A 23,048-nucleotide genomic window follows, 5' to 3' on the forward strand; every position below is an offset into this window, starting at 1 on the left:
GCGCTTGTTGCGACATTTCGCTGCTGCTTGGACCCTGACGCCGCGCTTTACCCGTTTTTCGTCCAGCGTCGTTGGCAGAGTGCTACAGCAGATCGGGCACGGCCTACCGGGGCGGCGTCGCCACCACCCGACACGGCCGGCAGTGCCAGGCGTGGAGTGCGACCTTTCCTCACAAGCCCTGGTGAGCAGCTTGATGTCTCCTCACCAGGCCCATCGGGGCTCTGTGATACTCTGCGTGTGCCTTTGTGTTTGCGTGTGCGCACGTTTTGTGTGGTGGGGAGCGGTGGCGTAGCGGTTAGCACCACTGTGCTACGAAGCCGGCGACCCGAGTAGGATTTCCGCTCACGGCCAACACCAGTGACGATTATCTGAACGAGTCCTGGGTCTCCCCTAGGTATACTCAGCCTCAAATGAATAACTGGCGCGGTGCGTCAACATCGCCACCAGGGAGACAAAGGCGTGTCTTCTGCCGGCCTTCATAGGTGTTCGCTAAAAGCACTTGCTCCGACAGTCTGTTAGGATATACGGGGCATATTTGTTTTTTTTGTCGGCTGAAGGCTCACAGAGAGCATTGGAGCGGTGGCTTCGCTCGCCGCATTGCTATGCCAGCCACCTGGGTTTGGTTCGCGGTCCCGAATAACCGAAGTGGCAAGTGGCGAGATGTTAACTACCTCGCCAGGTATACAGGAGGCCATGGGTTCCCTAAACATTTAGAATCAAAGTACGTTTAGAGTATTTGGGTGCTATACATTTCCACGTGATGATAAGCCACTTCGTTGGGCTATCATTTGTGGCCAGGTCGCTTCTGAAAAAGAGCGAGATAGCTCAGTGGGCCTTACCTGATAGAATAAAAGTTGTTTCGTTTAATAGTTTAGCTTTGTTCCCACGTGGACGGGTGGTGATGAGCACTCCTTTGTGACGTCATCATCATCATCGTCATCGTCAGCTGCGTCACGCTGGGCGTTGATTGCAGGGGTTTCCCGCCTTATCGAGGCAGGATGTCGGCGTGGACGGCATTTTTAAAAAATGTGCCAGAGTACAAAAAAAATGTCCTCGATTATAGATTTTATTTCATTGATCGACCTCGTGGACTAAATGCGAGGAGGTTTGCGTTGGTCTATCCCATGACGACTCGACCTGAAATGTGTGCCCTGTCGCGATGGGAACCAGCATTTTGGGATAAAACAAAGGCAGGTGGGAGCAGTTTTTTTGTGGCCACACCACACCCTCGTGATCTGTGCCGGCCTTAATAGGTGCTCGCCCGACAAACGCCGCTTTCTGCTAGAATCTGTGAGGCTAAACAAGGAGGTATTTATATTCTTGGTTCTTTCGGTAAAGTCACGTAGAAGGGAAATAATAAAATAAAATAAATATATTTATTAAAAGGTCTTTGCTGGATAACGCGGGGGTGCTTGTGTTTTGACGTACCAGCCCGTCCATCGATTCGCCCTGAATGTGCCGGGGCCTCATCGGATCTTGGAAGTTAAGCAGCGTGCAAATAGAACGCAAGATTTTCCTCTCTGGCTAACGATCAAAACCAGGCGGGCAGTCACTGGGGGGTCATCACCGTGTCAGCAGGTTGGCGCCGTGGTAACACTTGTGCCTCGCAGCCTATGCCCTGGGTTCGATTCCCAACGCGGGCACCTTTCTGCGTGGATGTTGCACGTTCTCCCCTCGTCCTGCACGGGTGTTCCTCCGAGCTGCCCGCTGATTTCACCCAAAAGCTAACAAAGCGTAAAATGTGACTGGCACTGACCCAAGCTATCCCAATGACAATAACTGCCTGATCAATATCTCTCAATGGGCTCTCTCACTTCCTGTGATATCACAATAACTGCCTGATCAATATCTCTCAATGGACTCTCTGTGATATCACAATAACTGCCCTGATCGATCAGAAGGGCTCCTGCACGATTGGAAAGGAGCTTGTGCACGGTCTCTGTTTAAAAAGGAGAGACGTCCGTGTGCGAGTCGGAAAGTTTTTGCTCAGAATCATCATTCTCAACGAATGTGCCACGAGGCAGCCTGTCAGCTTGGGGAAGAGACACGATCATTCAGACAGCCAGCCAACCAGCCAGCAGGCACAGATATTTATCAAAATGTAATCGGATGTAATCTACCGAACGCTGGAAAAGAGGAGCAAGGACTTATGCAACGAACTGCGGTGACTAATATTGATTCTTCATGCTCGGGGTACATGCACTGAATTGCGTGTGTAAGGATCGATGTGTTTTTTTATGTATTTACGCGAGCTATGCACATGTACAGCCTAATTTTATCATTCCAATGTTGTTTGAAGGCCTCATCATACCTTGCAGACCGTGAGATACATTTTGACGATACTTCACCACGGTAGCCAGTGCGGATAGGTGAAGGTGGGAGTCATTTCTGCCCATACCACCCTCTTTGCTGCAACGCCGTGCTGGCCTGACCAGGTGCTCGCTAACAGCACTTGCCCCAACAGCAGTCTACAGAGAGATCGTTCCGTGCATCGGAGTGTGTGTGGGTGTGTGCATGTGTGTTGAATTAACGCAGCACTTGCCCCTACAGTATGTTAAGGCTATATGGGGGATCTTTGTTGAACTACTTTCGCACCGTACACAGCCAACCGTGCTCATCGGAGGTGATGGGAAGGACAACAAACTAGTGAGGACTTGCTGGTGTTCATTGGGGCTTGCCTCCATGTCAGCCTTCATTCCCGCTTGTGTGCGTACATGCCTGTCTCAGAGTACACGTGCGTGCGTGTGTGCCAGCTATACCCCGGGAGCGGTAGTGTCGGGGTTAGCGCGCACCGTGTTACGAACCCGGCGACCCGAGGTCCATTCTCACTCACGGCCAACATCAGTGACAAAATATCTCAACCAGTCTTGGGCCTCCACGAGGTTTACTCAGCCTTAAATGAGTACCTGGTGCGGCGTGTGAACATCGGCACGGTGGTGCTGGTCACCCACCCCTTTGTAATTGCGGCACCTAAAACTCTGGATCTTGTCGCCCTTCGAGGTCAGACGACGAAATCTTCAAATCTCGACTAAAAACGTATCTCTTTAAAATAGCTTTCTCGCTTTCGTTATTTTCAAACGTCTTTGAATTCTCCTTATTTCCCCGGTTGATGTTAAACTATTTTCCACTTTCCGTGCAAAGCACCTTGAGAACAATTGTTTAAGGACGCTTTGTAATTTTTAATTGTTATCATTTGCCGTGTCGTCCTGTCGTAGGTCTATCGGCAACAGCGCTTGCCTCCGACGCTCTGTTAAGGCGATGCGGTGTGCGGGGGGGGGAATCTTTGTCTTTGACAGGTATACACCCAAGAGCCACCCTGGAGCTGGGCTAGAAGGCCACTCGTGCCGCAACCCCGACGGGGACCCATGGGGGCCTTGGTGCTTCACCTCTGACCCCCATCTTCCCTGGGACTACTGCAGCGTGGAAGCCTGTGGCAAGTTTCCCTGCCCCCGCCACCCGCCACACGCACTTCGGCGTGAAGATGGTTCGTTCGTCCCTCGCCCGTTGGGCGGCAGCGCAGGTGGCAACGCCTCGCGCCTCACAGCAAGAGGCGCCTGGGTTCGATTGGCGACTCGGTTTGTCTTACCGTGGAGTTTGTACGTTGCATGGGCTTCCTCCTACTTCTCCGGTTTTCTCCCTTAGACAGCTAAAAACAAAAAACAAACACCGACAAAATTTGACTGCAAACTCAACTCATTCGTCAATAACACTGTGGCCTTGAAAAGTATGACGAATATTTAATATAAGCGACGTTGCGGGCAATGGGCCTTCGTCAGGCAATGGGGCCTTCTCGAAAATACGTGCGTCATGAGCCCGAAACGTCGCCTATTCAAAATGTTCAGTTTTTTTAATTTTAAGGCCACAGCGTTGTTGACAACAATGTGCGTTGCGGTTTCTGTTGCTTGTGCACCACTGCCAGCCAATGCAGTTTCGCCAAAGTAATCTGTGCCATTGAACCGGCATTGGCCAAACTTGCTGTAGAATGAATGACTGCACCTGGAAATTACACGGTTGGGATTACACAAAGTGACATTGCCTGCCCCCCGCACCCCCCCCCCCCCCCCCACCAAACTGGACAGCTGTAAAAAAAGAGCTTCATAGCTCATCGGATTTCTCCAGGATAAATAAAGGTTCTAATTGTGACTGCGAAAGCTTGGCAGGACCCTCCTGAAAGAGTCTCAAGTCACACCAATTTTATTTTATTTTACAAATGTGGCGCCTTCCTGGTACAACTTTGCCACTCAGAGCTCCATCACATTCATACTCAACTATAAAAAATAAATACAAATAATAAGAAATATATATTTCCATACTATCTACAGTTGCTTTAAATATTTAAAAAATTCAAGCAAGTTGAGGCTGTGAGTTCGTTGCTGTTTGCATAAGCAAAGATAAGTATTTTTGAGTTGTCACTAAACGTTGTCAGAATCAGAATATGTATTTATACTAGAGGAATCCGATGAGCTATAAAGCTCTTCTTCACATATGTCCAGTAGGGGCACAGGGTCAGAATGTTATAGTGTAGCGATGACGGAGTCGAGTGTGTGGATTTACTGTCAGACGACTGCCAAAGCGTCCAGATTTCTGGAGATAATGCAATTTGTTTTTATTTCTTTCTCTCCTATTGCAGATGGACACGACCTACACATACCCAATACATCCAGTAAGCAATGTACACGTCTTCACATTTGCCGTCGAAGGTTGAATTTAATCACAAAATGAACCACAGAAGGCGAGAGTGCCAAGCAGTCAATGTAAACATAATGACGGACTGAAATTACCATCCGTGCAGATAAGATAATCTTGGGCGGCACTGTCACTGCGCATGCCTTTTGAGATCAAAAATCAGTTTAATGAGAAAATGTTTGTCCTTATATAAAAAAAAGCGAGTGTTAACTTTTATTCAGTGCACTGACCATGAGTGTGAGGCATAATTTTAACCAATGAATTCCTACTCCCTCCCTCCTCCAACACTCCCATAATTTCACGTGGTGTCTTTCCTCATTGGCCTTCTGTCCTCTGCTCAGTGATAGCCAACGACCTGACGCATTGTCCGTTGCCTGCGACAGCTGCCTCCCGGCTTGCTTGCACTTTCGTGGGCGAAAGGCACTTTCTAGCGACGCGTGAGGAGGTGATGAGCGTTGAGCACGAGCAGGATTTCGAGCAGCGAGACAGAGAGTTCTTTCAGACGGAGATTAAAGCCTAAGAAAAAAATCGAATGTTCCTGCCCATTTTACTTCAAGGGTGTCACGTGGAGAAATCACTTCCACTGTGTAGGTTTGTTTTATTTTTGCTACGTGTCTTCGGGGTCGTTAACGCTTGTTGTTCGTGCACGGGGTCCGACGTTTCGCGCCACGTGCCACTATCGGGAACTTCTTCGGGAACTGAACAAATTCAGTTCCTGAACAAGTGTGCGGTACGTGGAGTGAAACGTCGAACATCACTCCGAACAACGCATGGTCCAACTGATAGTACACTCTCGTCAATAACACCGTGGCCTTCAAAAAAGTATATAATTGGCGATGTTTTGGCCAATTGCCTGTTTTCATGGCAACATTGTTTCCTCTGTCCTCTGTATTTAGCTGCTATAAAGAAGGTCCGTTGCCTGAAACGTAAAAATGTGTTTTTTATAAGGCCACAGTATTGTTGGCGAACGTGTTGGGTTTTTGTTGTTGTTAAGTGTGTGGTTGTGCACCGCCGGCAATTGCAGCATCGCCAGATAATTAGCAAAGATACATTTAGAGAGCCAGAAGAGAATTAACATTCCCTCAGTCTCATCAAGGTCACTCATTGCTTTCCATGTCAAGCGACGGACTTTTCCCCATTGCCGCTTTTGTGATCGCTCGGTTGGTGTGAAACGCTGCTTAGGTTTGGGGGAGGATTCATTTTCGAGCTTTATTGGACAGTCCAGTGAGTTGTATTTTAGTTAGCCTTGCCAGATGTGCTCAGTTAAATTCGAATGAAAGGATTACGTTTTTTTCACATAATAATCAATTATCTAAATTGCAGTAATAAAACAGACGGCGGCAGTATCCTGACGAACTCAGCTTTCCTCTCGCCGCTGTTGACGGGGAAACCTCGAGGGGCTTGCGTTGGACCGAGCCCAGCTGCATGTTGCAGCAGTAGGCAATGGTGGCTATGCCGTACTGATGAGCCGTAGTGAGAATGAAACCAGTATGCAATTGCCTCGTTATTCTCCTACTGCTGCTGTTGCTGCTTCCGCAAAAATGTCCACAATCTTGGGGTGTCCTTCACAAGGTTGTGAACAGAATGTGCCCAATGTGATCTTGACATATGCAGCATTCCTGTTGTGATTTTGCTGCTGAACACACTGTTTTACAAATATTGTATTTGTTCCGGCCTGCAGACATTTTTTTCCTGTCTGATGATTATTGGCCCCTTAAGTTATAAAAGAGCTTAAATATTAGAAGTCAATATTTTTCTCGACAAAAGCGAATGTCTCTTCCGGAAACCCGACTGGCTCTTGCGTGGTTCAGCGGCAGAGCCAGCAGCCCGCAATTGGAAGGTTCGGAGTTAACAATCCTGGTCGGGGGTTGATTCAAACCCATCACCCCCTCCACCCCCCCGGGGGTCGACAAAATAGGTACCACTTTGTGTGAAGTCAATAGTTGTTGTCCTTTGGGGAAAATCTACACCGCCATAGGAATGTGGAATTTCCACTACTGACTCAGGGTTGTAGACAGGATATTTATTTACTTAGACAATGAACACCAACGCCTCAATTCTCATTTCAGCCAGGAAATCAATTTGGGTAAACTCGTGACACCGGTTACACATTGTTCAGTGGCTGAGCCAAACAGCGGTGTGCGAAAAAAATAACGACTGACATTTCACACCGTATCTCTTGTTGAGTTGCTCTTCCTTCAAGGAAGCACAATTGCGGCCTGAAGCATCCAAGCCAAGCACTGCTGGTGCGCATTGCAGGCGGCAGGCGCTCTCACTCGCCCTGGACCGTCAGCTTACGCAACCGGTAATGAAGTGGTGTCACGTGACCCACCCACACGAAGCACCCTGCCCTTTCTCGTTCTATAGATCCTGCCACAGGGTCACCAGCTGAGCCCCCCCCCTACCCCTCTGCTGAAGAGTTCAGCAGCCCCCACACATGTTTGATACGGTATAATATTTTACATAGGGGTGGCCAGAGCACAAACATGTTGCGACTGCTACTATGACCCTGCAGCAGTCGTAGGTGCTGCTACTCACTAACGGCACTTGCCCCAATGGTCTGTTGAGGCTACACGGGGGGATCTTTGTCCTTTTTGCAGCGTAACAGTGCACCGAGTCTTGCAACACGTGCACCTGACTTTGCAAGCCTGCAGGCTCGCCGCCATAATCCCCGTGGAGGGGTAATGCACGCATTTTTCTCGCACTGAACACACACTTAAATACATAAATAAAACATCAGTTTTTGTATTCATTTATTAAAGATCCCTTCCCCTACGGCTGTATGGCGGGTGGGGGGGGGCAAAATAAGTGGAGGATAGAATGACAGGGGCCAGACCCACGGGGCTGCATGGGGACATGGGGCCGTGCCTTCGATATGCCGATGCCGGATTAACCCAGAGCCTCAGCCGTGCCACCAAAGCCACCTTTCCAGCCGTCATGGAAACGCAGCAGCATTTGAGGTACAGGCAGCGAAAACCTTCGGCCGCGGTGCGAATCGTACAATCGGCAATATGGACGGTGTCCGTTTGGGATCTCGTTGCAATTGGGCACTCCGTTGCGTTCACGGTGGTCACGAGACACATTCATGGAGCGTTCGGCACCCTGGTAACCGTGGCACGCTCGCGCACTCCCCTCCCCCCTTAGGAAGAAGAAGCACTTCTGTGGAGGCAGCCTGGTGGATGAACGATGGGTGCTGAGTGCCCGCGACTGTTTCGTCTCTTGGTGAGTGCCCGGCTCAGTGCATGCACTTCAACACGTGTCATCCACGGAGCCTCAACCCACTCTGTTTCCGTTGGTAAACAAATACCCGAATTCATATTCTTTTGGTCTTTCGGTAAAGCCACGTAGATATAAAAAATAATAAAAATAATAACAATTATTTTTTACATCGACGTGGCTTTACGGAAAGACCCCAAAAATATGAATTCCTGCAGTCACGTCAGCTTTAAGTTAAAATACCCGAATGTATGCATTCACGTTTCGGCTTCTTGCGCCGCCGTACGTAAGCCAACCGTGCTAATCGGAGGTGCCTCAACGGATGAGGAACAGCAAAAACGACACGAATGTTCTCTCTCTCGTCGTGACCAGCGGCTGACCTCATCATTGGCGTTGAGCTTCTGAACCATATTGGCTGTTGCCGTCGTGCGCAAGAATAGAATTGCACCCTCTACGTCGTATGAACGATCGGGCAGTTTACTCTGTCGCTCGCCTGTGCGTCGCGGGGCACGTCGAAGTGGAACAACGAAGATTACTGTTTTATTTTCTGAATGACGGCCACGCTGTACAGACGACGCAGCCCTTCTGCATGTATATGCTAATGAGGAGGCACATGCGCCCTACAGCAGCCGAGTACATTTCACGCTGCAAGCGCCATCGCGATGGCTCAGCTCATTTGTATGTAGAGTCTGTTTTGTTTTGCAGGAAGGGAAGATGAAATTGGGTGGTAGTAGTAGAATTAATAATAATGAAAATGATAAATGAAATGTTTATCTCAGAATTGCGTGACAGCACGGCTCATTGCGCTGTGTGCACCTATTCATAGTTGCAGTTTTCATTTACCCCTACACCCCCCTTTAGAGACGAATTCTGTTTACAAAACAAGTCGTCTGACGTCTGCATTAGGCCACGGTCAATGTCGAGAGATCATCGAGGCCAATGCCACTGATCATGACCACACCTCCAGTGCCGGATGAAGCTGTAGCATACGATATAAAGGGGCACTAAATAAAATCCATAAATAATAAAACACATTTTTAACTTGCATAGTAAAGTACTTGTATTTTTTTATTTGCTATACAGCCAGATAACACGACAAATCGCTAACCTTAAACAACCAGTCGTTCATAAAAGTTGAAGGCGGTATAGTACTATAGTAATAGAGCAAGTGCAGAATCACTGAACCAGAATTGACAGCTTGAAAGCATTTATTGCGGGGCCTTTGAAAGTGCAGGGCCTGTAGCTACTACATGTGTAGCTACTTTTGCTACTAGGATCATCCGGCACTGCACACCTCGCTGCTTTACTAAATCTCACCATCGCTTCCTACTGCTCGATCCTGGAGAGATTTCAATATCAACACCCTGGTATCCCAAGATCCACCGACGTCTGGGTGCCACTCGCAATGTCTGTTCATGGTCAAGAGATTTGACCCGGAGCAGTTGTGGCTATGCACGTTGGCCTCTAGTCCAGCGCTGTGGAGGCAGCAGCGTGGGTTGGAGGATCGTCGTGAAAACTCCCCGCGGGCGTCGAGGAGGCGATCGTCCGCCTGGCTCGCCACGAGAAGGCAGTACAGCAAAGTGCGGGCGAATATCCTCCCTGTCCTTCCTGCATGAGGATCGAGATTTGCCGCCTCAAATGTGTGGGTTGTCTCCGGGTGGCTCCAGTTTCCTCCTGCGTAGATAAACACTCAGAATCAGAATATGTATTTATACTGGAGGAATCATACGAGCTAGAAAGATATTTTTCACAGATGTCCAGCAGCGGCAGGTAAGAACGTTAACACAAAAAAAGTACAAAAACATAATAGTCGCGCAAAGTACAAAGTAAAACATCACTCGTCGCTAATCGGCCTGAAAATCTCTCAATTTGTGCGACTGTGCAGCGTCATGAGATGCACTTTGCATTCAATTAATAGATCGACCTTTATTCCTTTAAAAGGCGACTTTCCCCAAAACCAAGTCCTTCTCCCCATACATGAATTATGAATGACGTTACATGCAGGAGGAGGAGTGGGGAGGGAGAGGAGGGAGGGAGGAGCTCATTAAAATTAATATTATCAAGGCCAATGCCACTGATGCCTTCGCACCTCGCCGTCACTTCCTTCTCTCTGCCAGATGCCACCGGTGTCCCACAGCCAACACCGCCACCTCCAAGGTCTGCTCTACAGGGTCCCACCGTCTGCCTTGAGACCTGCCCCCCCCCTCTCCATCCTGCGCGCCCAGGCCCCTCCCAATGCAATCTCCCCCTTGTCACGATTGTCTTGCCCGTCCGTATTACCCACTTTTTATAACTTTCCAGTAGATGCTGTATATCAGCGCACTGCACGCACAAGCACAGTTGCCATATACACATAAATTAAACTATTAATCATACTAAAGGTTTTTGGGTTAGATCGCGTTATTTATAAATGTGTCGTAACCCTCCACCACCCGACACGGCCAAACAGTAAAAAAAGTGTCACGTTTGCAAAGGACAAAATTATTCACTTCTTTAGCCCACCGGTGTGTTGAAGAGCGAATCAACATCATTTAAAATTTGAGTAGTACGACGTTTCGCTGGTAATTACATCCAGCTTCAAACGTGACAATTTTGTTACTCTTTGGTCGTGTCGGTGGTGGAGGGTTGCGACACATTTATACATAACGCGATCTATCCCAAAAACCTTTATTATGAATAATATTGGTCGCGAAAGCCCACGTGTTAAACTATTAAACTGAACTATTTTTTTTTATTTAACCAGGCCTCTCTGAGCTCTTTTTCAGAGGCGACGTGGCTATCACAAATGATAGCTCAAACGAAGTGGCTTATCATGTGGATGTGTAAAGCAGCCAAAGACTCTAAACGCTTGTTTCTAAATGTGGAGGGAAAACCCGGAGGACACGGAGAAAAATCCACACGACCACGAGGAGAACATGCAAACTCCAAATATACAGCAGAAGGCGTCAGGGTCGGAATCGAACCCATGAACCTCCTGCATACCAGGCGAGGTTGTTAACATCTCCTAACCACCGTGGTACCCCTAAACATCCTCACGTTACGCTGGAGGGGAGCAGGCAAGGGCAACTTCCGATATGACCGCACTACTTCGGATACAAATATACCTTCGCCGTGGCCGGGAATCAAACTCAGGTGTTCCAGCTCAGAGGCCAGTGCAGTAACCACCGCTCCACCCCGTGTACATTGTACGTAATACCAAACTATGCAGCATGTATGTGTATGAACTTCTTTCCCACCATATGTAGCCAACCATGCAAATCGGAGGTGAGAAGGAAGAACAACAAACTAAATACAAAAAGCAATCTTAAATTTAGCAATTTTAAACAAATGAGTTATTAATCCAGATTTGAAAGTGCATAGTTCCAGTGGCTTTCTAATATCAGAAAGAAGAGCGTTCCAGCCGGCCGCAGAAGCCCATCTGAAAGCGCGCGATGCTGTGACCGTCTTTGTTTGATAGCAAGCCAAAAGCCGCCGCTGCGAGGATGACCACCGGAATTTGCGTGATGGTGGTTTATGTTCCTTGACGAGATCAGCAAGGTTATTGCGGTTCGCTTGTGGCAAGCGCTTCGTGTGCAATGAGCGCGACCTTGGCTACATACGGCGCAGTGGTTCACACGGACAGCCGGTCTCCAACCCCCTCGGGCCTTGTTGGGCTCTCAGTGTTTACGTCCCACGGTCCAGAGAGTTGGACTCGGTTGCTATTTAATAGAATTTCCGTGATTCACAAAATCAGACCGTGGCATTGTCGGGATGTTTGGGGCGCTCTGTTAATGCCCACGGCTGAGAGAGGCATTTTTTGCAGGGTGACTTTAGCTGGAATATTAATAAACATCTTCACTCGGTTCAAAGATGTTCCCGGTTACGTATCAAAATAACACCTTGTCCTACGACATCGCTGGCAATGATTTAATACTGTCAAGCAAATACTCCACGCGTGTTAACGCGTGCAGTTCTCGGGCGTGTGTTCTGGTTGTACCGCATGTCCACTACATCAGGTACAACTGGGAAAAGCCCATGTATGAATTCCCTGTCAACACTGTGAGCTGTTTTCACTCCCCCGCTGTGTAATTAGTCAATTAGCGGATTTGTTTACCCATTACGACCTCACGATTGAGTCAGAAGACTTTTCTAGTTCTAGTTTGTTGTCCTTCCCTCGCACCTCCGATTAACACACTTGGCTACGTACGGTGCGAAAGAAGTTCAACATACACACACATACAATGGTCCTGTTTGGCCAAATATACATTTTCATTGTTATTTTTTTAATCATTTCCTTTTCTTGCGAGTCCCAAGCGTATGAGATGTTACGAAGAAACGAGTAAAAAATCCGCATGGCTTTCACAACGTCCTTCTTGCTGTGCTGCACTCTCGAGGCAACCTCCGCCACCTCACGCCCCTCTCTCTGCCACGCGCGCGGCCTCGGTGCGATGCCGCTTCGATAACAATCTCGAAGAACCCGTGATCATTTTGCGCGGCGTTTTTTTGTTTGCTGCGAGGGAGGGAATTTCCACCCGGTACACGCTGATTTACATCGCTAAACGAAGTGGCAAAACGCCGCGTGGGGTATTTAATGGCAACCGCCCGCCAGGTCGAGGTTTCCAGTTGTTCAGCCCCGACAGACAAATTTCGCCAAATCAGCACGGACGCCCGACGCTTTTAAGGATTCATTGAGGGACCGCGCGCGGCGCATATAAATCTCGAGAGACGACGTAACGAGGGCTTTTGCGGAGGTCGTCTGTGCCCAGCAGAGGACAGTGGAGGTGTGAGAAATCCCCCAAAGGCACTTGCACAGGGATGATGAGTCAAGGTCAAGGGGTCATCGCGGCTAATTCTGTTGGTGCCACGGAAAGTCGCCATCACTTCCCCGCACCTCCGATTATAGCACGGTTGGCTACGTACCGTGCGAAAGAAGTTCAACGTACATATGTCTCGATCCTGTAGTTGCGTGGTTAACACCTGGCCTGCAAGATCCACTCACCTCTGCGTGCCGCTGCAATTTAACCTGCCCTCCTCCACCACCCTTGCATATATGAGAATCATAATATGTATTTATCCTGGAGGAATCCGATGAGCTATGAAGCTCTTTTCTTCATAGATGTCCAGTAGGGGTGGGTCAGCAAACCAACCATTGTACTAGTGCCGGATTATCCTAGTAGCAAAAGTCGCTGCACATGTAGTAGCTACACATGTAGTAGCTACACATGTAGTTGCTACACATGTAGTTGCTACACATGTAGTTGCTACACATGTAGTTGCTACACATGTAGTTGCTACGGGCCCCGCACTTTCAAGGGCCCCGCGCTAAATGCTTTCAAGCTATCAATTCAGGTTCAGTGATTCTGCACTTGCTCTATTACTATAGTACTATACCGCCTTAAACGTTTATGAACGACCACGTGTTTAAGGTTAGCGATTTGTCGTATTATCTGGCTGTATAGAAAATACAAAAATACAATTACTTAACTATGCAAGTTAAAAACTTTTTTTTTTAGGGCCCCTGCATAACATATGCTACAGGCCCCGCACTAGCTTCATCCAGCACCACATTGTACACCCCCCCTTCCTGATCACCTCTACAACTCTGCCCTGCCACGGTCTAGTCCACCTTCCCAGCTGCTAACTCTGTCCTTCCCATGCCATTCGAGCACGCTCCACGTGTATCTGCGCTGCGTTCGAAGGTCATGGTTCTCTTTGACCGTGCTTCACCACGCCGGTCAATGCGGGTTCGTGAAGCATGAGAGAGGGGAGGAACCATGGCCAGTTCAGGTGTTCGCTATGGCGGGACATCTTAGTTCACTGCATTCGTAGTGAAGCTCACTCACTACTGAGACACTTACGACAAATAAAGATGGCTGTCTCTGGTGTAGGCCAATCAGTTTCAAAGACAAATGCATTTCTTATATCAGAGCGTGTTTGTTTGCATGTTCACCACAAGTACGTGTGGTTAATGCAGACTTGATTTTCGGTGTTTGCACATCTTAAAACTTATTGTTATATTTTCTAAAAAAAATCTACTCTTGCAGACACAGCCTGACTCATCCTGCCTACGGTTTTTTCCCTCCTGGGGGGATTGAACCGTGACCTTCACAAATTAAAACATTAACGCCCCTTGCCCTCCCCCATCGCAAGACCACAAATGAAGGCACCCCCGCACAGCGAGGCATCGGGTGAACCAAATCAAGGTCCCTCCCAGAGCGCCCGACGTCTCGCGACGTCGCCCGGCGTTGGTAAACGAGCGAGCTTCGTCGAGCGCTTGGGGCGGCCTGTGGTCTCTCTGCAGCCGCCGCCTGGGCCGGCAGCACGCCGTGACTCGCACTGACCCTCGCTGCGTGTCTTGCCGTGAAGCAAAAAACAACAACACAAAGCCGCGTGCAGGACGAAAGGCCTCCACACGCCACGCAGGTTGCGGCGCGCCACCCGGACCGTGCTGGACGGCGCTACGTCGACGCGGCCTGGTGGTGGGGTGGGCAGCAGAGGGGTCGGAGCGTCGGCACGGCAACAATGGGGGTTATCGCTGCGCTCCGCTTTTGCTGACAATTGGGCATCGAGCTGCCTAACACCACCGGCATCACGCGTGGTGATTACCCGCCCAGGCCCAATGCAGGCTCGAGATGATTGAGCCAGCTGATACATCGAGCTAATTACTTGGTGGTGGTGGTAATGCTGCTTCTGCTGTTGTTGTTGCATTCGCAGAGGTGCACAAGGTCAATTAACAACAGCAAAAACCTCAACGCATTGTCAACAACAACAACAGCAGTGTGTGTGGCCTTCAAAGAAAAAAACATAAAAGGCGACGTTTTGGGCAATGGCCCTTATTCATAGCACGTGATCAGTTCTGGTGAGATCAGGTGCGTGCATTATTATGGGCGATTGGGCCATCGGACTCTCTCAATCGGCGCAGTGCAACGGAACGTTTACGTTAGAGTCACACAGCGAGTCACGGCACGCGTCCGTCTCTGTGCGTGCGCGTGTGACAATTTTCCGAATCGTCATGCGCTTGCTGCGAGACCCCTGGGCCCTGTCCCCCTTTCCTCCACCCTGCAGCGTTGCCCCAACTCTGGCCACTATCGGAGACGCGAGCCCCTCGTTTTGTTGTTGCTGTTGCACGCCGCCCGGCTATTCACACGGCGCCCAGCCGATCCACGGCGCTCTCCGTCCACTCCCCCTCCCTGCTATCTGTGAGCTCCAGGTGATTTCACAGACTTCTGCCTCTTTTTCCACGCGTTTGTCACACTTATGTAGGGTCCGCTGTCCTTGCCAACCTTTGATTTCACAGACTTGGAGGTGCAAATCAAATCCATCGTGGACCCCCTCCTCCCACCTCCTCCTCCCCGGGTCGCGTTTCGGCACTACCGGAGCAGAGACTTCACGATTTTCCCACTCACGATGTCCGTGCCGTGTCTCACGCGTGTCTCACGCATGGCTTGGCCAACAGCTAAGGCTGCCGCTGGGTCCGGTTTTTTTCCCCCCAGGTAGCTGCCATCCGTGTGGGGGAAATCCAGAAGGCTTCCTGGGGGAATATTTACAAGTCCCAGTCTTTGTCAGTGATTTAACAATACACCAACCGCCGAAGACAATGCATTTACGCGTAGTAGTATATATATATATTTTAAGCTCTCCTGGCATTGTGAGATACGCTTCTCCCCCGTGATTGTGACCGGGCTTTTTGTACGCACGATTTGATCGGGTGACACAACCCCCCCTTGCACAGTACGTCCCCGGATACTCGCTTGAACAAATATATTCGACAAAAGCAGCGGCCGGGCCATCCACAATTTAGGCATTCGACAATGTCACCCAAGCGCCAGAGTCGGTCACCTCTTTTATACATCGCCACGGGAGACGTTGGACGAGTGCAAAAAATTCGACAATTCCACACCGAAGGAAGCCCACGAGATGAAAGCGGGTGCAGTCACAAGTCGGTGCGGCCGGGCGGCTCGGAGATCAGAGCGCTGCGCTGGCATCGCTCTGATGGTCTCAGCCAGGTTACCAGCGATCCTCACTGTAGTAACGCCTGATCGCAGTGGTTATTTGTGTGGTTATAAAACACGGGCGATGTCCTGCTCGTCATTACAAGGACAGAGATCCCCTGTATAGCTTGATCAGACTGTTGGGGCAAGTGCTGTTAGCGAGCACCTATGAATGCCGCCACGGAACATGAGGGGGTGGGTGGCCAACACCACGCCCGGCCGCCTTTGTATCCCCATTGGGAATGTTTGCACACCACACCAGTTACTGGTTTATGGCTGAGTCGACCTAGGGGAGGCCCACGACCGGGTCAGATAATCGTCACTGGCGCTGTCCGTGAGCGGGAATCGAACTTGAGTGGCCGGGTTCGAAGCGTTGTGGCGCTAATCGCTGCAACTACCGCTCCCCACTCTCCGTTACGCACACGAGCTACACCCTCGCTCAACGTTGCCGCGAACAAGAGGAGTTCTATCGTAATCGTCACACGCAACACACCGGTCAGATGAGGCCATGAAGGCGGTTGTCTCTGGTGTAGGTTAGAAGGACGACGCAGTGCCGGATGAAGCGAGTGCGGGGCCTGTAGCGTGATGTTATAAAGGGGCCCTAAATAAAAAAAAACACAAATGTTAAAAAACATTTTTTTTTACTTGCATAGTAAAGTAATTGTATGTTTTCATTTGCTATACAGCTAGATAATACGACAAATCGCTAACCTTAAACAACAAGTCGTTCATAAATAGTTGAAGGCCTGCCTACCCAAAAGCTATATAGCTTAGTGGGCCTTACCTGGTAAAGTAAAAAAAAGTTTTTAAATAGTTTAGCAGCATAACCACGTGTTGACTCATCGATTATATCAATTGATACAACCCATGAATATTTGCATCCAATCGCCTGTAAAAATTGTTGCTTTTAGGTTTACGCAAATTGTATACGGATCAGTGGATTTTTCCTGCTTTGTCCTTGGACTGTCCATACTTATTGCTACACCTATTGCTGTTGTCGTTGGTTTGATTGCTCATTCAAGTTCTAACCATGCTCGACATCCTGCTCAGCTTCTGAGGTCTGATGAGATTCCAGGGCATTCCGGGTGATTTGGTCATGGGTCATGTTTTTCTTCAAGTGGGCCCGTTATCCGTCTCCTATCACGTGGTATATATAATTTATTTATCCGGGGTTTTGGGACCAACACTGCAGAACATGAATATGAGAATTACGTGAAGCCTCACAGGTTACCTACTATGCAGTCAAGACGACATGGCAGTCAAGCCAATATAAATATGTCGGTGCGAGTTTCATCACCATTTTGACTGGACTTTTTTTTACGGTTGCTCTTTTTTTATTTAAGTTTGCTCTCGATATGACGACACGTGGTGAATACATTTAAAGATCTTGCTCCGGCAATGAGCAATGCCACCACCCAGTGACGGAGAAGAAACAACTTGAAATCACTGCGCGTGAAGCCACTTCAACTGCAACTTTCAACTGTAACACGGTAGCGAGATGTTGGCTACCTCGCCTGGTATACAGGAGGTCGTGGGTTCGATCCCAACCCTAACGATGCCTATTGTATATTTGGAGTTTGCATCTCTCTCTCCCCATGGTCGCGTGGATTTTTATCCAGGTCCTCCGGTTTTTTCTTCCACATTTAGAATCAACGTGCGTTTTAGGTTAGTGGGGCCTTACCTGGTAACATTAAAAATAGTTTGTTTTTTAGTTTAACTTCATTTAAATTACAAGGCGCAACATTTATAGGAGTTGCGTATTCGTCGTTGGCCAATTAAAACATGCTCTCATTTTTTTTCGGCTGGAATTAATCCTAAAATTAATGAGGCTTGGATGCAGTCGTTGAAGATTGTGGAACCATCAACTTTCTCTACACTCGACAATCCCGTTTCATCGCGGGTGGTTGCCAGATTCGAACCAGGATCTCTGTGGTGCTGGCTCAGCTGTTTGACGTGGTCTTAGCACCCTGAGCCACCCAGTCTACCTCATTGTCACTGCACTTCAGCGGGAGTATCTCTAATGCCATCGCGAGTAGGCGTCTGACGATTGATCTTGCCGATTGTGCCGCTCTTCCAAATATTCACACTGTCGGCACCGCTGGCATTTGAGTTGAGCCGTCTGCAATACTGCGGAGGCCTAACGGCATGCGCTGCTTCCGTAGATAAGAAAATACATTTGTAAGCATTGCGATTGCGGTTGCATGAAGAAGAAGAAAAACAATTATTATTCCAGGCAGCTTCTGCTGATAAAAACAGCTCATCTTTGTGCATTAAGCAGTCATTATTATTTGAAGCCTGGACATGCGCAGCGTCGACGCTTAGATGCCCAATCAAATCCAAGAGCAATCGTGCACCATTTGTGCTTGTCTGAATTAGCGCTCCTCACGATGAATGTCGGTGGGATGCCGGTTCGCCAGAGAGAGAGAGCTTTCACGAATGCGGTATAAATTAACGCGTTTGCAAACGGCTGTGTGACATGACCGTCCGTATATATTTTCGCTCGTCACAGCCCCGGGAACGTGTCCGGGTTCGAGGCCTGGCTGGGCATGGCGAAGGTGAAAGAGGGAACCCACGAGCGCATGCAGGCCGTGCCGTTCTCGCGCATGTTCTGCGGACCGCACGGATCCAAGCTGGTCATGCTGAAGCTCTCCAAGTGAATCACACACGCGGACACACACGCGGACAAAGATAAAGATCCCCCATATAGCCTTAACAGACTGTAGGGGCAAGTGCTGTTAGCGAGCACCTATGAAGGCGGAACGGCACACGAGGGTGGCCAGCACCACACCCGCCCACTGTTGTGTCCCCAGTGCTAATGTTTTTTTTACACATCGCACCAGGTACTCTGTTTAAGGCTGAGTCGACCTAGGGGTGGCCCAGAACCAGTTCAAATATCCGCCACTGATATTGGTCGTGAGTGGGATTCGAACCCGGGTTGTCGTGGTCATTGCACAAAGTGTGCTAACCACTGCAGTACCGCTCCACATCAAAGACAAAGACGTTCGTGCGTTCATGCGTACGTACGTGCGTGCCATGGCTCGGTTATATCGTGACCGTCTATATCGCATTAAATATTTACGAGACGACAGCGGTGCCTGGGTGCCTGTGTGGCTCGGAGGTCGGAGCGCTGAGCTGGCACTGCTGAGATCCTTGATACAAATCCAGGCTTCAGCCGCCAGTGATTAAAAACCGGGTTCTCAAATACGGTGATTTTATGGTATCTGCCCGGTCACCATTGACTGCGCACACACACAATAAATAAACCACCCAGCCCTTAATTCGCCTTACTTCCACATCAGAGTTTTAAAATATTGGTTTGACTCTCATTCCACAAATATTCCCACGTGTAGAAGTGCGGCTTGGAAAGTCAAGTGCTGCCAGAGGATACTTGAGATGCATCAGCGGTAGCTCTGTGAGGTCTGCTTCCACGAGCCGTGTTCTAACACTCTGCATGGTGAGAGATCTGAATGGAAACTTCATTTCGCGACACGACTCTGATTAGCTCAATTGGGATTAAAAAAATAGGTGAAAAAACAACAAAGAAGACGTTTGCTTTTTTAAGGGACTGCAAGCGCCAATAACCACATAATTACCACTGCTTGAGAGCGGAAGTCATATTATCTATGCTGAGGCTAAGTACTAGAGAGAGCGGATGTATTTAAGGACCTATATTTGGAGATCACACTTAAGTACACCGTGGTGCTCTGACAAGATCAGTTTGGCTTCGAACCATGTTGTTTCGATATTTTGGGACAATATATTTTAGCGGGCCTCAAAGTTCATTGTTTTATTCTGTTAAGAGTTTACGCGGCTTATTTATCACTCAAAATAAGCGGTTACGCCAGCGAAATTTTAAAAAGAGAGTGAGTCAATGGGTCACGTGGTTTAATTGGCAATCTTAAATAGCAATTAAATCGTGGACCGTTTTTAGATTGATGCACGTCAAGACGTGCATCAATGTGGCGCAGTGGGTCTTGATGAGCAAAAACCACCGGATTGATCTCCAGATCTCCAAGTCATCTCGGCAGAGTGTGGGAGATGGGCCCGATGGAGTGTATGCTCAGTACAAGTTTCGCTGTTAAAAACATTTAGTTATTTATATTTGTTACCATTGGAGGAAGCAACGGAGCAGCGGTTAAGGCACTGCGCTCTGAACACACCGACCTGAGTTAGAGTCCCAGACATGGCTAACAACAGTGGCAGGTGATATTTGAACTGTTTTTGAGCCTCTTCCCTTTACCAAACCCCACTGATCAGCATGGTGAAGTATGGTCAAACAAACCCCTATGACTGACCTGGCATGGAGAGACCTTTATCCAGCAGTGGATTGACAGAGAGCTACACATTTTAATTTGTATTTGCTAATGGTAAAACTATAGACTCATGCAGTAGTAATATGCAGATTGTAAACTAAACATTTATTATAATTTACGTGTCGTTAAACCGACCACCACCCGACACAGCCAATTAGTAAGGTTTCTCACGTAAACAAAACATGTCAATTCTTTACTAGTTCAGCACACCGGTTGTGTGTTGGAGAGTCAACCCACTGCAACAATTACATTGGTCGCGAAAGCCACCGTGTTAAATGTAATTCCAGGTGCCGAATTTAAACGAAGAACGAATGTAGGGAATTGTTCTCAGAGCTGGAAATGGCAAAGTACACATGTTAGCAAAATGGCATCATCGTGTTTCCACTTAACAAAGGAGAGCGAAAGAGCAATTCCTGATGTGTACCAAACGGTTGGCGTGGGAGGCTGGAGAGCGACCCCAGCCTGCCAGGCAGAGATCTCCCACGCACGGCGCACGGCGTCACCGTGCCATGACGGCTTCCCTAAATCAGCCGACATTGTCATTAAAAGTCAAAGTCAAAAGGTCCCTGTACTCATATGAGCACTGGGTGATGGCTCATTTCCATTACATGCCTCGCCTCCCTCCCTCCCTCCATTCCCTCCCTCCCTCCTTTTTGTCCCTGATCAGAAGAGAACAAAAAATGCTTGGTTATTCGGCACTTTGATTCATTCATTCGTGTCGTGTTTTTTTTTTGACGTTTCATTTTGGAATTCATGGCCCTTTTTTTCTTCTTTTCTAAACACAAGAAATATAAATGTAAGGTAGTCCCTCGGTTAACGTTTTACATCCGTTCCACGAAAGCTACTGTTAACCGAAATAACTGTTAATTGGATTCACATATCGGTTGAAAAATACGTTCCAAAAAATGTACTGACTGCAAGAGGGCTGTTTTTTTCCCACTGTCCAAAACAGAAAACGTTAAAATGTAAATAAAACCAAGTCGAGGTCTTGACGGCTCAAATGGTACGTCGCTGATTGGCTGAGGGCATGGCTCAGCCACACTTTACGAGCGCTCGGATTGGCCGAATTGGCGGCCGTGTGTATACAACGTAAACACACCGCTAATCAACATTTTAACATTAGTGTAAACCACGGGGGTCCTATGGGAGGCGAAACATTAACCAAAACACCGTTAGCCGATGTTGTCACTGTTAACCGAGGGACTACTGTGTAGCATGCATCCCATTGGAGACTGTGGAGACAGAAGCAACAAAAACCCATCCATCCCTCACGTGGGTCCCACTCCTACGCAGGACACAGTCCTTCTCTCCCCGCTCATTCCGCATCACTCAACTCCTATGCGCATCGCAAAGGTCCCTCTGTCACTCTCCCTGGCGTTTGTCGTTCCGTCGTCATTGGGACTCATCGGTGCAAGCGTAGAGCCATCGTAACCCGTTTGTGCCTGCGGGACTTATATTGAGCAGCCCTCTTCCTGCATTCCAGCTGTGAATCTGTATATTTGCACCTGGCAATACAGGACACGTTCAATAATAACGACAATCTAGCTCAAAATATCACAACGCTCTCAATGCATTTGTCAATAACACTGCCTTGAGGTGAGGCTATGAAGAAGAGGCAATTTTTGCTTTGCGCAATACTGACTGCCAACACAGTATCACCCAATACGTTGTTAAATCTAAATACTGTTCGGTTGTTACTTACGCGAAATATATATACCAAATTACGGCTGGGACAACGATGATCCAAGTCAAATGATCGACTAAAACTTGTAATCGACTACGTTTCTTGTGGTGGATTACTCCGGCACCTTCAAAAACCGTCAGCAGCCCCCATATTCTGCCTCGCGAAGGTGGGAAACCCCCTAGGAGCCACGCCTGGCGTGACGCGGTTGGTAAATGTCAATGACGTCACCAAGTCCCCGTCCAGCGACACATGCGGGAACAGAGGCAAAACTTCCACTTAAAACGTTTTTGTTTCGTGCGTCATCCGATCGGCGGTGGAGTAATTGAAACGATAAAATCGGTATAAATAAAAAACAACTCTGAAATATTGCAAAAACAGAAAACTTGCGTCGAGAATTGACACGCTTGGCTTGAACCGATGGTTGTGGTACCTTATCTTTCTGCAGGCAGGTGCTGCTGAACGGTTCCGTGGCTACGATCTGTCTGCCAGACTCCCACGAAGACCTGGATCTCCAAAGTGAATGTGAGATATCTGGCTTTGGAGATACCCAAGGTACATCTCTATATCTCCGTTATTCCAGCACGATGTATTGGGCACACAGGCAGAAGATGCCTTGCAGACTCACACTGGCAATCACCTTCATTGCACGTGCATCGACAGGCATCCCTCGATATATATGGAACAGATACGGTGCTGAAAGTGATCCGCAATGTGAAATTCCGTTTATCGAGACCTGTTTTCCCATTGACTTCCATTACATATCTATGGAACCTTTTTGCCAGTATCCAAAATGATGAAAAATAAGAATAGCGTTTACCCTTTCTAGCAATGAAACAGACGTTAAGATGTTAAAACACCCAACAGATTACTTTGGCAAGGCATCAAGTCTGCATTAGCTACACACAATTGTGGGAAAACATGCAAACACACATGCTCCGATTATAAATGCATTGTCTTTGAAACTGATTAGCCTACACTAGAGGCAGCCTTCTTTATCGCCTTGTCTCACCAGTGTTTGACCAAAAGTACAAATACATTGTCTTAGTTTTTTTTACATTAGATAATTGGAGATGCGTTCCTTCGGCAAACATTTCACGCCCCCAAAAACGTCACAATTGAATCACACCGAAGAATGTAGCTAACGTTTTTTTAAGCATGTGTTTAATGGAAAATGTATTA

General features: G+C 48.3%; 1 protein-coding gene across 2 annotated transcripts in view; it reads left to right on the forward strand.

Moving 5' to 3' along the window:
• Positions 1–23,048, forward strand: part of LOC144731310 (hepatocyte growth factor-like protein) — a 54,854-nt gene that overhangs the window by 26,362 nt on the left and 5,444 nt on the right. For both annotated transcript variants that reach the window (XM_078612365.1, XM_078612366.1), the window contains 7 exons: positions 67–181; positions 3,297–3,433; positions 4,631–4,663; positions 6,874–6,991; positions 7,831–7,908; positions 18,382–18,525; positions 22,315–22,421. In XM_078612365.1, the coding sequence (XP_078468491.1) occupies positions 67–181; positions 3,297–3,433; positions 4,631–4,663; positions 6,874–6,991; positions 7,831–7,908; positions 18,382–18,525; positions 22,315–22,421 (732 nt within the window). The remainder of the gene's footprint in view (positions 1–66; positions 182–3,296; positions 3,434–4,630; positions 4,664–6,873; positions 6,992–7,830; positions 7,909–18,381; positions 18,526–22,314; positions 22,422–23,048) is intronic.

This window comes from Lampetra planeri, chromosome 38, assembly GCF_965212315.1.
Source record: "Lampetra planeri chromosome 38, kcLamPlan1.2.h2, whole genome shotgun sequence".
NCBI lineage: Eukaryota > Metazoa > Chordata > Hyperoartia > Petromyzontiformes > Petromyzontidae > Lampetra > Lampetra planeri.